Source organism: Nesoenas mayeri (assembly GCF_963082525.1).
Source record: "Nesoenas mayeri genome assembly, chromosome: 1".
Lineage (NCBI taxonomy): Eukaryota > Metazoa > Chordata > Aves > Columbiformes > Columbidae > Nesoenas > Nesoenas mayeri.
The window spans coordinates 16,712,591-16,725,699 of NC_137541.1; the positions used below are offsets into that span (position 1 = coordinate 16,712,591).

General features: G+C 44.4%; 1 protein-coding gene across 1 annotated transcript in view; it reads left to right on the top strand.

The window, feature by feature from the left end:
- LOC308052846 (sucrase-isomaltase, intestinal-like) overlaps positions 1–13,109 on the top strand; it is a gene marked incomplete at both ends in the record, with an annotated part of 77,267 nt that overhangs the window by 16,938 nt on the left and 47,220 nt on the right. The window contains 3 exons of the mRNA XM_080363491.1: positions 481–593; positions 8,687–8,812; positions 9,858–9,989. Of these exons, the coding sequence (XP_080219617.1) occupies positions 481–593; positions 8,687–8,812; positions 9,858–9,989 (371 nt within the window). The remainder of the gene's footprint in view (positions 1–480; positions 594–8,686; positions 8,813–9,857; positions 9,990–13,109) is intronic.

Below are 13,109 nucleotides of genomic sequence, written 5' to 3' on the forward strand. Positions count from 1 at the left end.
CAATCTGAAAGTAGAGATTACAGAAACAGTGGGCAGCTGCTAGCCTATGTACAGGTCCTGTTTGCTCACCCACTTGTACCCACAAGGCATCAGGTAGTGACTTGAACTTGTAGCCACCTCTGCCTGGGGACATGTTTATGTACAGTGTCCACGCATCTAGAATAGGATCGGATATTTCACTTAGAAGAGACCTACAATGATCATCTAGTCCAACTGCCTGACCACTTCAGGGCTGATCAGAAATTAAAGCATTATTAAGGGCATTGTCCAAATGCCTTTTCAACACTGACAGGCCTGGGGCATCAGCCACCTCTCTGGAAAGCCTGTTTCAGTGTTTGACCATGTCCTCAGTAAAGAAATGCTTCCTCATGTCCATTCTAAACCTCCCCTGGCACAGCTTTGAACCATTTCCATGCATAGCGTAGAGCTATTTTGTGCTGAGAAACTGTGTGGGTTTGTTTGATTTTTTTTTCCTTTCAGATGTTGCTCTGAGTCCAGACCCATCTGTAACTTTCCGCACTATTGGAGGGATTCTCGACTTCTATGTCTTCCTTGGACCCACTCCTGAAAATGTAGTTCAGCAATACACAGAGGTTAGTAGGAAGGTCCATATGGCACATGGGAGACTATATTGTGACGAACAGTATCGAGAACAGGAGTGTGTTAAAGGGGTGCAATGGTTAGAAAGAAATTTCTCCAAGCTTACTCTTCTCTGGGCTGTGATAGTTTCACAGTCTTCACTATGCGACTGTAACTGTGTTTTGACACTGTGGATAGAGAAAACAGACAGAAAACAGATGAGAATGTTTTGGAACTTTACATCTGCTGGACTTTCAGAGATTTTGAATGAGCCTCAAAGGCTTCAAGCCTCTATTTGCCACTTGAATTGTCTGTTGATTTTGGAGCCATCAGCCTGGTTTTTTTTACTAGTGAAACCCCATGTAATTGCATTGGAGAGCATAGGTGTCAAAAACCATATTTACTACTGTCTCACAGAGCATAACTACTTGCTTTGCCATTGCCCAGTGTTTTCCAGAGAACTGAGGGTACACATGCAGCTATTTTGGGAGTGTGCGTGCAATTCTTCTTCAGTAAGGGCTGCCTGGAAAAAAGTGGCAGGTGACTTGTTCTTTCTGGCCACCAAATGCCAGATGGCATGTGAACTGAGCACTTGCACAGTTCCAGAACCAAGCTCTGTGCATAAAGAAGCCATCACCAAGCCTAAAGACTATGGAGCAAAGCTGAGAAGGGGCATTTCGCTGTCAGAATGGGGGTTCATGTGTGTAGACTCTGAGGATTAAGCTGTCACCAGAGACACTGAGCAGCCTGCCCTAGGGCATTCCAGAGCCAGGCAGCCAGAGCTCCCAGTGAGATGTGCACATGCTCTGCCTTCCTCTTCACAGCCCCACTGAGGGGCATGAACTCTGATTTTCAGCAAACATTTTGTCTTTCCTGGGTTTTTAAAGCCTCCATTTTTAAACCTTGCCTTCTTTTAACACACCTGAAATAGGAACAGAAATCTTGTCATTTGGACCAAGGGAGAAAGAGTATTTAGGTCAGAAGGATAGTATTGCTGGGTTCTGTTTTGGTGACAGCAGGAAGAAGCTTCATTCATGCCACTGTTTTGTGAAGGCTGGAGTGTCCTCAGGGTGGTGGGCTCTGCTAGACCTTCCTTTTCAAGGCAGAGGTTCACGTGATGTCTCCCAGAGAGGTGGGAGGCTGCCGCTGCCCCTCTGCATCCTAGAGAGGGAGTGACTGCTCCGTCTCTTAAACATCTCTCCAACTGCCTCTGCATGTCCTCCCCACTACCCACCTCTGACTCCAGTGCCACAGACCAACCAGCAAACTGGGTTTTGAACATACACATTGGCAATAAGACTAAAAAAAAAAAAAAAAAAAAAAGACAAACCCCACCAAAAAAGAAAAAGCAACGTGACTCTCCCTAGCTGCAGCTGTGATCCCTGCAATGAAAGCACCTATTTCAGGGGAGTCGCTGCAGCAGGGCAATGGTGATTAGAGCCATCCCCATTTCTTTTCAAAGTCTGTCGCTGGTGTTTGAAGGCAGCATTTTTGTGGCTTAGCAGGTGGCCAACAGCTGAAAATAAAATGAGTTCTCACTCCCCAGCTGATGGGTACTGGCAGCTCACTTTCCACCCCTGCCTCTCTGGAAATGGAGCTGGAGCAAAGAAAACAAGGTAAAGGGGAGCTGGTGGGCGTCCCCTAACTAGACATGTCACATGCCAGGACAAAAAAAATCCCCTGTTCTGTGCTCTTTGAGCCTGCTCTCAGCTCTCTAGGGAATGTTAAAGAATGCATGGTAGCAATTTCACAGTGAAATAATAACTTCTTCAGTAAACATCCTGAAATTCCCGGTTTGCAAATGTTACAATTACCATATTATTAGTCTCTAGGGTAATGATTTTGCTTTTATGTACAAGATATGTGGGAAGGTGAAGGAGACAGAAAAGACTTTATTTTTCAATTGTATTTTCTGTCACACTGAGAGGACTCTCCTGTGCGGTCATTGTCATGCCCAGGGGAAGGAGAGGGGGTGGAAAGGAGCAGTGTGACCGATGACTGCAAGGCATGGTGCAGCAGCGTTGCTCAGCTCTCTCAGCTGCTTGCATGGGTCTCCTCTGGGAAGTGGTGTTTTGGGAGCTCCCATCTGCAGGGGATCTTGGTGGGGTCAGCCTGCCCTGCTGCAATGAACTTGAGGGAATGGCACCTGCATCTGTGAGCATCTGCCCGAAGTCACTGCATGGGGCTTTATACAAGGGACACCCATTGCACCCTCTCCAGGATGGCCCCAGTGGTTTGGCAAGGTGGCCAGATGCCAGCTGTGGCATGGCCATCGAGAGCAAGTGAGCTGTGTCCAGAGCAAAGTGCTCCACACCTTTCTCAAACATTTTGTGCTGTTGCCTTCAGAGCCACTTCAAGACCTGGGCAACCCCCTTAGCCCCTGCCGTGCTTGTTTCTGTGAAGGATTTAGGAGCTTAGCTCTGCTCAGTGCTTTTATGCAGCTCCATCCAAACCAGTGAGTTAGGACAGCTTTGTAACGAAGCTCTTTACTAGGTCTCTGCAGTCCGCAGTCTTTCTCCATGTACCTCTCCAGGTTGCTGCCAGCACTCAGGGGTGACCCACAGGCTCTTGCCCAGATCCACTGCTCCGTGGCTGGCTGGGGGCAGTCAGGCTGTGCCAGGTGTGAGGCTCCCTGCATGGTGACCAGGGCTGATTGTGGCTGCCCTGCCAGGGCCACCAGCTTCTCTGTGCATCGTCGGGATTAAGACATGTAGCAGTGAAAGCTGTGGTGGCTCCAAGTGCCAGCATGGCCCGGGATAATCTGCTTTAAATGGGCTCCAGGGGTGATGCAGGGAGTAGGAAGGGAGCAGAGGGCTGGATGCCAGCACCACCATCCCCTGTGCTGTGTCCTGCGCAGAGCAGAGCTGGGCTGTAGGACGAATCCTGCCAGTGACACCACAGTGCTACAGCAGTGAGGGCAGTGACAGGGCACGTGCTGGGCATTGTGCGATGGGAAGGAGAAACCTCCGTCCTGATTCCTCTGCTCCCTCTTGTCCCTGAGCTCGGCCGTGAGGAACGCTGCTCCGGGCACATCAGAGGCAGTCCTGCCACAGCTATATATATATTTGACAGTAATCACACTTTTCCCCTGCTACAGAAGGGGTCCGGTGTGCAGAACAGTTATACAACACAAATCTCACTTTTTAAGGCAAACACTTTGGTTTGCAGGAGAATGGGAAAAAGCAGTAACAAGCTAAAGGGCTCAGCCATTGAGCTGAGCCTGGCTGGGGCTTTACAGCCAGACCTAAACCAGACCACCCTTGCCAAGTCCACTGGTGGCCTTTCAGGACAGAGTAACAGTGCATAGCAGCAGCATATGAGCTCCATAATAAGATACTCAGGAACATTATAGTTCAACAAATGGGCATGTAACAGCTGTTGGATGGAGTGAAGGCCACGAATTTGTTATTTAATCACAAATTTTCCAATTACAAGCTTTAAGAGAGCATACTGTATGTCTCCTAATTCTGTTTTGAGAGCAAATTGCTGGTTTACTTCCTCATTACAGATCCATAGGATAGTTCTGGGTGGAAGGGACCCCAGGAAGTTTCTACTCCAGTCCTATGTGACAGGTAACATGCTTGTACCTACAGTTTGTCACAGATGATTCAGTGAGAGTCTCACAGCTGAATATAGACTAAGCAGCTGATAAGTATTTGTACAGCAAAGAACAAGGTTTGAAGCCCTTGGCATTGAAAGTTCTTAAAATTTTTAGACTCCTGAGATTGTGAGCATCTTTTTAATGGTTCAGCGTTTGCAGGGCCTTTCTTCTTGCTCTCCTAAAACAAAGTTCAGCTTCTATGCATAGACTTTGAGTGAAGGTTACCCCCTGCCTGACTAGATGCCCATAGCACTCAGCTGCCTATCTCAGCCACAGAGGATGAGCTGGATACAGATACCTGGGCCACAGGAGCACTCGTGTGATGTAGCCATAGTGTGACTATCCACACACACTATTTCTGTGTCTAAATCCAGAGCATTAGCCCACTTGGATTTTTATAGTTTCCTCCTACAGCTCTTCCTTAAAGAAGTTTAAGCAAATATCAAGCTTCAAGAGTCATTTTGTATGGATAATTAGGGTGTAAGATTAGCAGTCTTTCATGTTGATCTCCTGTACCTGAGTTGCTAGAGATGTTGGCCCCTTTGTAAGCATGGGAAAGCGTATCTCTACAGCCTCTCTCATGTATAGGGCATTACTCTTTAGTCATCTCTCTCGCATCAGTGTCTTTGGTCATGATGTTAAATAGAATAGGGTCTTGATTCACTCTATAGCATTTATAACTTAGCTGATATCCTTAATGCTCATAGTAATAATGTGATTCATCCAATAACCCAACACAGGGAAAGTGAATACATGTCACCTGCTCCCTGGGCACAGATTTTAGCTGTTAGATATATATGTTTCTGCTGAAGTTTGTTCTTACTGCAAAACACTTCTGAAGTACCTCCTAGATTCATCAGCTCTCAGGTGCATCTGAAAAAAAGTGAAAAAATAATTACATAATGCCAAGTTATGTAAACCTGAAAAAACTCACAGTGAATTTATTAAACAACACCAGGAGTTATTTAAGAACCAAGTGCAGGAGGAATTGAGGTACAGAAAATAGGATCTATTTTTTTTCTGCTTCTGCATTACTGTATCGTCCTTTTTTTTTTTTCTCAGTTTGGATACTCCGTATGTCTGCTGTTTCTGCCTTTGTCATTTTCCTCCCTCACTTCCCCTACCATACCTCATTTACCTTTTCTGATTATATGGGAGTCAATTTTGCCAAGCAGGCTTTCTCTGCCTACTGCATTTTATAAGCATTTGTATGCAGAATGCAATCTATATGAATTAACTAGATCCTAAATATACATCAAATCCAACATGAGTTTTCAGGTTTGCAAAATTACATTCCTGCCTCTGCTGATCCATCTGCAAGTAGGTACCATATGTCAGTTACTTTATCAGGAAACTTCAGGGGGATCCATTAGAGAGAGTCGGCAGCATAATTAGAAAAAAAGAACATTTGTTTTCCCAGCTGCCCTGTTTTCATCCTTCCTCTTGAAATGTTCTGCTGATTTCAATTAAGCTCACCATGGATGCTCCAGCCTGGTGAACCTGGGGAACTAATTGCTTTAAAGCTTAAAGCCTTGCTTGCAAGGTGGATTTTCTTCAGTTGGTTCAGCTATAATCTCAAACTACCCAAAGGATGCTGTCATGAAATACTGCCTCACCATAGGGTAGCTCTGCTGTCTGCAGGCGAGACATCGCCTTCATGTAAGGGCAAGCGGCCACAGCTCAGCAAACCCCAGCGCTGCAGACATGGCCTTTGGGAAGGACCCTGTCTGGCACACCAGTGGCCATGGCTCCACCATCACCCCTGATGGTGTCATCCTTGGTGCTTCACAGAGCATGGGGGCAGAAGCAAATCCCCTTCCAGCTCTTGAACTGCTTTTTATTGGCGATATCTTGGGCTGACTGTCCTCCCCAGCCAGGAGCAACCTGGCGTGTTGCAGGACCTGGAGCAGGGCTCCCTGATGGTTCCTCCTGCCTCTGCCAGGCTGGTCACCCCCACAGCAGTTCCCATTTCCCAGCCCACTTGTGGAGAGGCAGCAGATGCCAGGCAGGCGTCCTGCCAGGGCACCTGGCTCTGCGTTCATCTGCAGGATTAGTATTTATCAGCTGGTTGTCCCTCTTCCTCTTTTTGAAGAGGAAAAGCCTGTGCACAAAACATTTTATTTCATTAGGGATTTCTTTTGATTTTGTCTGTCTTTTAGCATAGTTTGTAGAGGTCACTCTGTTTACTGTTTGCAGTAGAGGAAGCAAGGGCAAAATGTGCATCTACTTTAGAAGCACAAAGTGGCGGGGTTCACAGAGCTCAATTTGCAGCCTTGGCTGGTCTAAAACAAGCTATGCTGCTGCCTCAGATTAATTTATCCTTAATATGGAGAGTGCAGTTGTGACAGAGAAAGCAGACTTCTTGCCCTGAACCTTGCCATGCTCTGCTGGACACCTTGCTGCTGCCTGACAGGGTGTCTAGGAGGTTGTCCTGAGCCATCGCATCCTGGTCAGCTGGCCAAGGGAAACCCCAGCAGAGCTTGAAGGATGGTCTGAGGAATCAGGTGCATCCACACAAACTGGAAATAACTAATGACATGTGTAACCAGATGAGACTACATCATGGTAGCAATGGTGTGTCTCTGCCCACTGACTTCCTCCTGCATGGCTGGGGGCCACCTCCATCTGTCCTTGCTTCCAGCAGCGTGTGGTGAAGTGCAACAGCATCGGGATCTTGCTGCTGATGGCTGTGTTTGCTTCGTCTAAAGGGCTTAGCCTCCAGCTAAGGTGGAGGTTGAAGCAGATGTTGAGTAGGCTGACGTGAGTCAAGTCTGGTGGAATGGGAGGAGCAGCAGGCGTCCAGGGGAGGTGTGCTGCTCAGCCGAGCCTCCATCCTGGAGGCACTCAAACCATTAATCTCAACAGTTATTCTGGCCTCTTCCTGCTTTCTGTTAGGTGAGACAGCAGCATCCCAACAAGAGAAAGCACATTGTATAGCCAAATTTGTAATGCTTAGTGTGTGAAGTTCACCTATCTGTCCGTGAGCCTCTCTAGTTTGCAAGCATTTTACCCCATGTGTTCCCTCAGCTTAGATGCATTAAGACATCCTCTGCTTCTCCCTGCTTTTCTCCTATCTGTTTTTGTGTTCACTGCAGTTTCCATGTTCCACCAGCTTTAGCATCTGTAACTTATTTTAGAGAAATTTCAGGTTCAGCATTGCTTTCCCAGGTCAGATTCTTACTGGAGAATGTCCCATAGGAAGATGCACCTTTACGCACTGTAAGGTCTAGAGAGCTTAGCAATGCAATTGATACAGAGTGCCAGGAGAGTCTTGTTTTATTTAATTAAAGTAGATGGGGTTTAGCTGCCAATATATGTTTTACTCTTTTTCACTTCTTAGCATAATTACCTATCTGTGGAGATCCACAAGGAAATAAAGGAGGAATAGTTATTTGGCCAAAGGGAGTCAATAGCTGCAACTGATTAATAAATCATGGGTGCTTACTAGCTACTTGATTTTCATGTACTGTCTGCAAGGATGTTAGAAATACTGAACAAAGGTTAATTGCATGAGATCTAATTGTTTAATATTGGAGTCAGGATTTCAGGAGGTGTCCCCCAGAAAACACCAGTGTGTACTAATGAGGCAATGCCAAATTTGAGGTTATTTCTATAACAGCAACATCATGGTGCTCTCTCCTTGTCCCAGGTTGCCAGAGCAGCTCTCACTGGGGGAAGCAGAGCAGGATGCCTTGCTCCCCTCTGCTCTCCATCCAGTTTCCTCATGCAGTTTGTAGCTGGATTACACAGAGCCAGTGGAAATCAAATATTTATAAAATCATATTTAACTCATTATTTCATGTTTCAGTTGAGAATTTCGGGACCGAACAGTAACTATGACCTTGAGGAGGTTTGTCAGTGACTGGCAACAGTGCTGTGGGCCAGCAATAAGGGCAGTCAGTCATAAGTAACTGAAATTCAACAGGGTGGTGTGTAAATATAATTAAAACTTCAGAGAGCTCAAATAAACATCAGACTCCTGATGAGTTAGTTCAGCTGGATGCGACAAGAGAAATTAGCAAAGCTAATGTTGCTGTGTAGCATCAGAGATTTGCCTGCTGTTGACGGAAGGGTTTGCAGACTCGGCACGGGTCAGGCGGAGTGAGGCTCCATGCAGGGTTTCTGCCGACATGAACCATGTAAGTGAAGGCATGTGCTGCAGTGCAGAGGCTGAGACCTCAGCAAGACCCTCATTTAATGTTAGTCTGGGTTTTATACAGTTTTATCTTCCACTGGGGTGTTCTCACAAGTGATGCTCACTGTGGGTGTCACTCAGAGCCCCTGTTCAGGTCAAGGGTCCACCAGGAGAAGCACTGTTTGAAGCCAAGCATGCTGTAGTGAGCTGTTCTGAGAAAGGGAAGGATATTTCATGAGTGTGTGACACCCATGCCCCAACCTTTGTGGCATAAATGAGCTGGGAGTCTCTCCTGGTGTTTCAGAATAACTTCTCTTGCCAAAATCTTCATCTCACCCTTCGCATTTCTGTATTCCTCATGCCTGCTGTAGGCCATTGGACGCCCACACATGCCTGCTTACTGGTCCCTGGGATTTCATCTCTCCCGATGGGGTTACGGCAGCATCGATGTTTTAAAGAAAACTGTCAATCGCATGCACTACTATGATATCCCATATGTAAGTATCAGTTTTTCACTGTGTATGCTAATTTTACAATCTAAAGTGAGACGAATATAATTATAATAGTGGAAAGGTGATTATCCTACCAAGAGAACTGTAGAATAAAAGGATGTTCATAATCTTACGTAGTGGTTTTTCATGTAATAACTTTACAACACTTAAAAGAACATTCAAAGTGGGCTTTGAATGTGAGGTTTAAGTGTTGCTCTTGGCTGCATAGCAGGTGATTCTGGTGTCGAGTTACTGTTATGCAGTATGAAGTGCTAGCATTTTAAAAATAAATTATGGTATTTCTGATGCATATCACTGCCAAACCATTGCTAAACTAGGACTTATATATATCCATTTTGTCCACTGCTACCATATAATTTTATAGGAGCTGAATTTGGCCTGACAATTATTTACAATTATTATAGCCAATCTCTTAGGCTTCATTTCCTGTCTTAGTTGCCTTTTAGAAAGTTGCATATATTCTGGTTTTCTGTATCAAATACATCAATCACAGAATCATAGAATGGTTTGGGTTGGAAGGGACCTTCAATGGTCATCTAGTCCAACCCCCTGCAATGAGCAGGGACATCTTCAACTAGATCAGGTTGCTCAGAGCCCCGTCCAGCCTGGCCTGGGATGTCTCCAGGGATGGAGCATCGACCACCTCTCTGGGCAACCTGGGCCTGTGTTTCACCACCTTCATTGTGAAAAATTTCTTCTTCATGTCTAGCCTGAATCTCCCCTCCTTTATTTTAAAACCAATACGTCTTCTCCTGTCCCTACAGACCTTGGTAAAAAGTCTGTCCCCATCTTTCTCATAGGCCCTTTTCAAGTACTGAAAGGCCACAATAAGGTCTCCCTGGACCCTTCTCTTCTCCAGGCTGAACAACCCCAACTCTCTCAGCCTGTCCTCATAGCAGAGGTGCTCCAGCCCTCTGATTGTTTTTGTGGCCTCCTCTGGCCCCTCTCCAAGAGGTCCATGTTTTTCCTGTGCTGAGGGCTCCAGAGCAAGGCACAGTACTCATGTAATGTTTGTTTCAAAAATGTTTAGGATGTCCAGCATCTTGATATCGACTACATGGAACGTCACATGGACTTTACCTATGATAAAGTGAATTATGCAGATCTGCCAAAATACGTCCAAAAGCTGAAGAGGAAAGGAATGCACAATGTCGTGATTCTGGTAAATTAACAATCTTGCTAATTATTTCTCCATTTATAAGAACTATTTGCAGCCTAGTGTTCATAGCAGTATCTAGGTGCTAATGCAGACATTCTATTGTTGCAGATTTTCCATTTTTGTCATTTGTTGAGAAGAGCTGAAGAACAATTTTTCACAGATTTCATATATAAATGTGTTGCATTTATCAGATATCTGTGTACCAGCACCATCTCTATACCATAACATTAATTCCCTTTCACTCTCTTTCCATTCAGTTATGAGAAATTTTGCCATTGCTCAGGGCTAGGTTGAGACAGGATTTCTTCAATGCAATTATTTTCCTGAAAAAGAACAAATGAGTTAAATATGCACAGAAAAAGAGTAGAATAGTGGAAAAAATCTACTCATAATCACTCAGGAGAGCTAGTAACTACAGTTCATATTGTCTTGTATTTATTTTTAATCTAAATTAGTGTAAGCGAAGTTTGTTTGCATGAAAATATATGTTGCACCTATAACCAAAATTGATTTATGATTCAATGAAGGAATATGGGCTGAAGTTGGAGATTTCTGTCTTCCCCTGTCACTTTTTCCAACAAAGATTGCTGCTTCTCTTCAGCAAGTTCCCAGACAAGTCCTTGCACTGAAATTATTTTTTTATCACCATAGCTACGTAAGTGCCAATGGCAGCAATTGGAGGCCAGAAATTAAAGAAAAGTCCTTGATAGATGCATAAGAGCTGGCCCAGCACAGTCTGGGACAGTCACACCACCCGGGGTGGGAAGGCTCAGAAAAGCTGAGACCTGGAGTGGTACATACAGGTGTGGAATGTCACCAGAGAACATAGGCGCTATTTGTTCTCTAAGGATAGAATAATAAGAAAAGTGCTTTAAATTGCAGCAGATGAGGTGTAAGGTAGACATTAGGATAAATCTGCCTGTCTGCAAGGCGAGGCGAGCAGGAGCCAGGGGTCCGTCCCTGCGCCCATGCTGCAAACAGGTCTGGCAGACGCGTCGGGGACGGCTCAGGCTGAGCTGACCTGCAGGGGAAGGAGGAGGAGACATCCCTGCAGAGTCCATCTCAAGACTTTTTGCTGTAATTGCAGTATTCTATTTTCCAGCCTAAATGGTAGGCTTACACCTTTCATTTGGGTGCTACTATTCTTATTTTGCAAAAATTGCTAGTTTTTTGTCCTGCTATTCTTTCCTGATACACTTATTCTAACAAGCATATTCTCCCCTGGCTTTTTCTTCTAGGCCAGAAACTATGAAGTATTTTATTCTGTTTTTATGAGGTGAGGTCTTCAGGATCTCATTGTAGTAGCTCTCCGTCAGATGTGCCCCAGTTTGAATGCCTGTGTGGCAGATAACTGAATTTCACAGTCCTCCAGATGATGTTCCCTCAGTATCTGGAGAAAGGCAGAAATATTTCCTTCATTCTGCTAAAAATGCCTCATATGAAAAAGCCATACTTCACATTTACCTACATTATATTTATTGATGGCTCATAATTGTAAGGAGACCAATTAATCCAGCTGAATCAAGACCACCAGCCTTTGGGTCTTAAGTTGATCCAGTCCTTTTAAAATAAGGGCAACAATCTTCATCTTGTCATGGGAGTCCTGTCAAAGGCTTGGGGGAAGAGAGACTGAATACGAGTTCTAAATTGTGCAACAGCTCGTCTTTCACTTGTGGTGGTGTATCAGATGTTTATTGGAGTCAAGATCACTGAGAACTACTGCAGTTTCCTCATCTAAAGATCACATTATTGTGTTGAATAGATAAAGTCAGAAGTACCTCCTTGTCCTTATTTTTTGCTTTACAATTGGTTTTCAAGTTTAGCATATGACTGAGGATGGACTAGTCAGCACAATGGATACCCGTATCAGTGTTTTATTTTTTAAAATACAGTTATGAGGTTTGCTGTTCCTCAGTCTGCTGGGATATTTTTGGAAGTTTCATTAAAAATACCTGCTCTGTGTTTATTACTGGCCTAATCTTCACTTTGTTATACTATAATTGCATTTGCTGCTAGGAATCTTAAACAAAACCACATCGCCCAAGTGATCAATTACATATTGATAATGGAAATAGCAGCCTATACAGTGAGTACTGTTTGCCAGCAATTTGTCCTCAAAGATACATTCCCATGAAGTCCCAGTTCTTCTGCAGCTGTAAATCATGAGAAGCTTCAGGGTGCAGCAGTGAAAACAGTTTCCATCATTGCAGGTCCAAGGCAGAGAGTTTAAACAGTAACAGATTACTAAATCAATCTGATGAAGAGCGACTTCAAGACAAAACCAGTCAAAATTAACTGGATACATCATTGTCAATAACTAACCAAAGCAGTAGATAAGCACATGTTCTGTCAGGAAGGAGTGCTCTTTCCAGTTATTAGGCAGTTTAGGCTCCCTGTATCCTCAATACTGCTCTATAAATTACCTAATCTCTTAGAGCTGCAACTTTACATACCACCTCTCTGTCTATTGTTTTATCTCAAAAATGGTTGCAAGACAAGAATATATCAGTAAAATACCATGAGTGTGGGGTAGCTCTTCCCATGCACTCTCGCCCTTCAGTAAATAGATGGAAGTCACCTCTTTTTGATCCAAGCTGGGATGCTTACAGTTGTTTTGCACTTGCTGCTGGGTAAGAAGCTACAGGCAAGCAATCATGGTTTAGTGAGCGAGCTGCATTGTCTTCGTACTTCCTACATTTTTAAAGCCCTTTCAGTTTCTCAGATGGCTCATGCTAGAGCGGTGTAAGAAGCAGTTGCTACATAACTATAAATTCAGCCGTTAGGCAGATGCATGGAATATAGCAACAATATTTAATTAATGCAATGAGCTAGTGGCAATACAGATAGGAAACCCTTCTTTCCTCCTTCCACTAACCTGAACTAAAGATTGTCTTATGCTCTAGTTCTTCAGATAAGTTTGTGAAAAAGAACAAAAGTTGATCCAGTTTGTCCTTCAGTTTTTAAAAGCTAGTGGGAAGTATAGGTTGCACCAGTAGTGAAGTTTTCTATTTTCACTTTATTACAGCTGCTGATATTTCTGTCAAACTCTGACTATTAGGATTGTCTAGTGATGTAAAGCTTTCCCATAAGTTGAGTCAGGAGCTGGAACAGCATGAAGGGTTC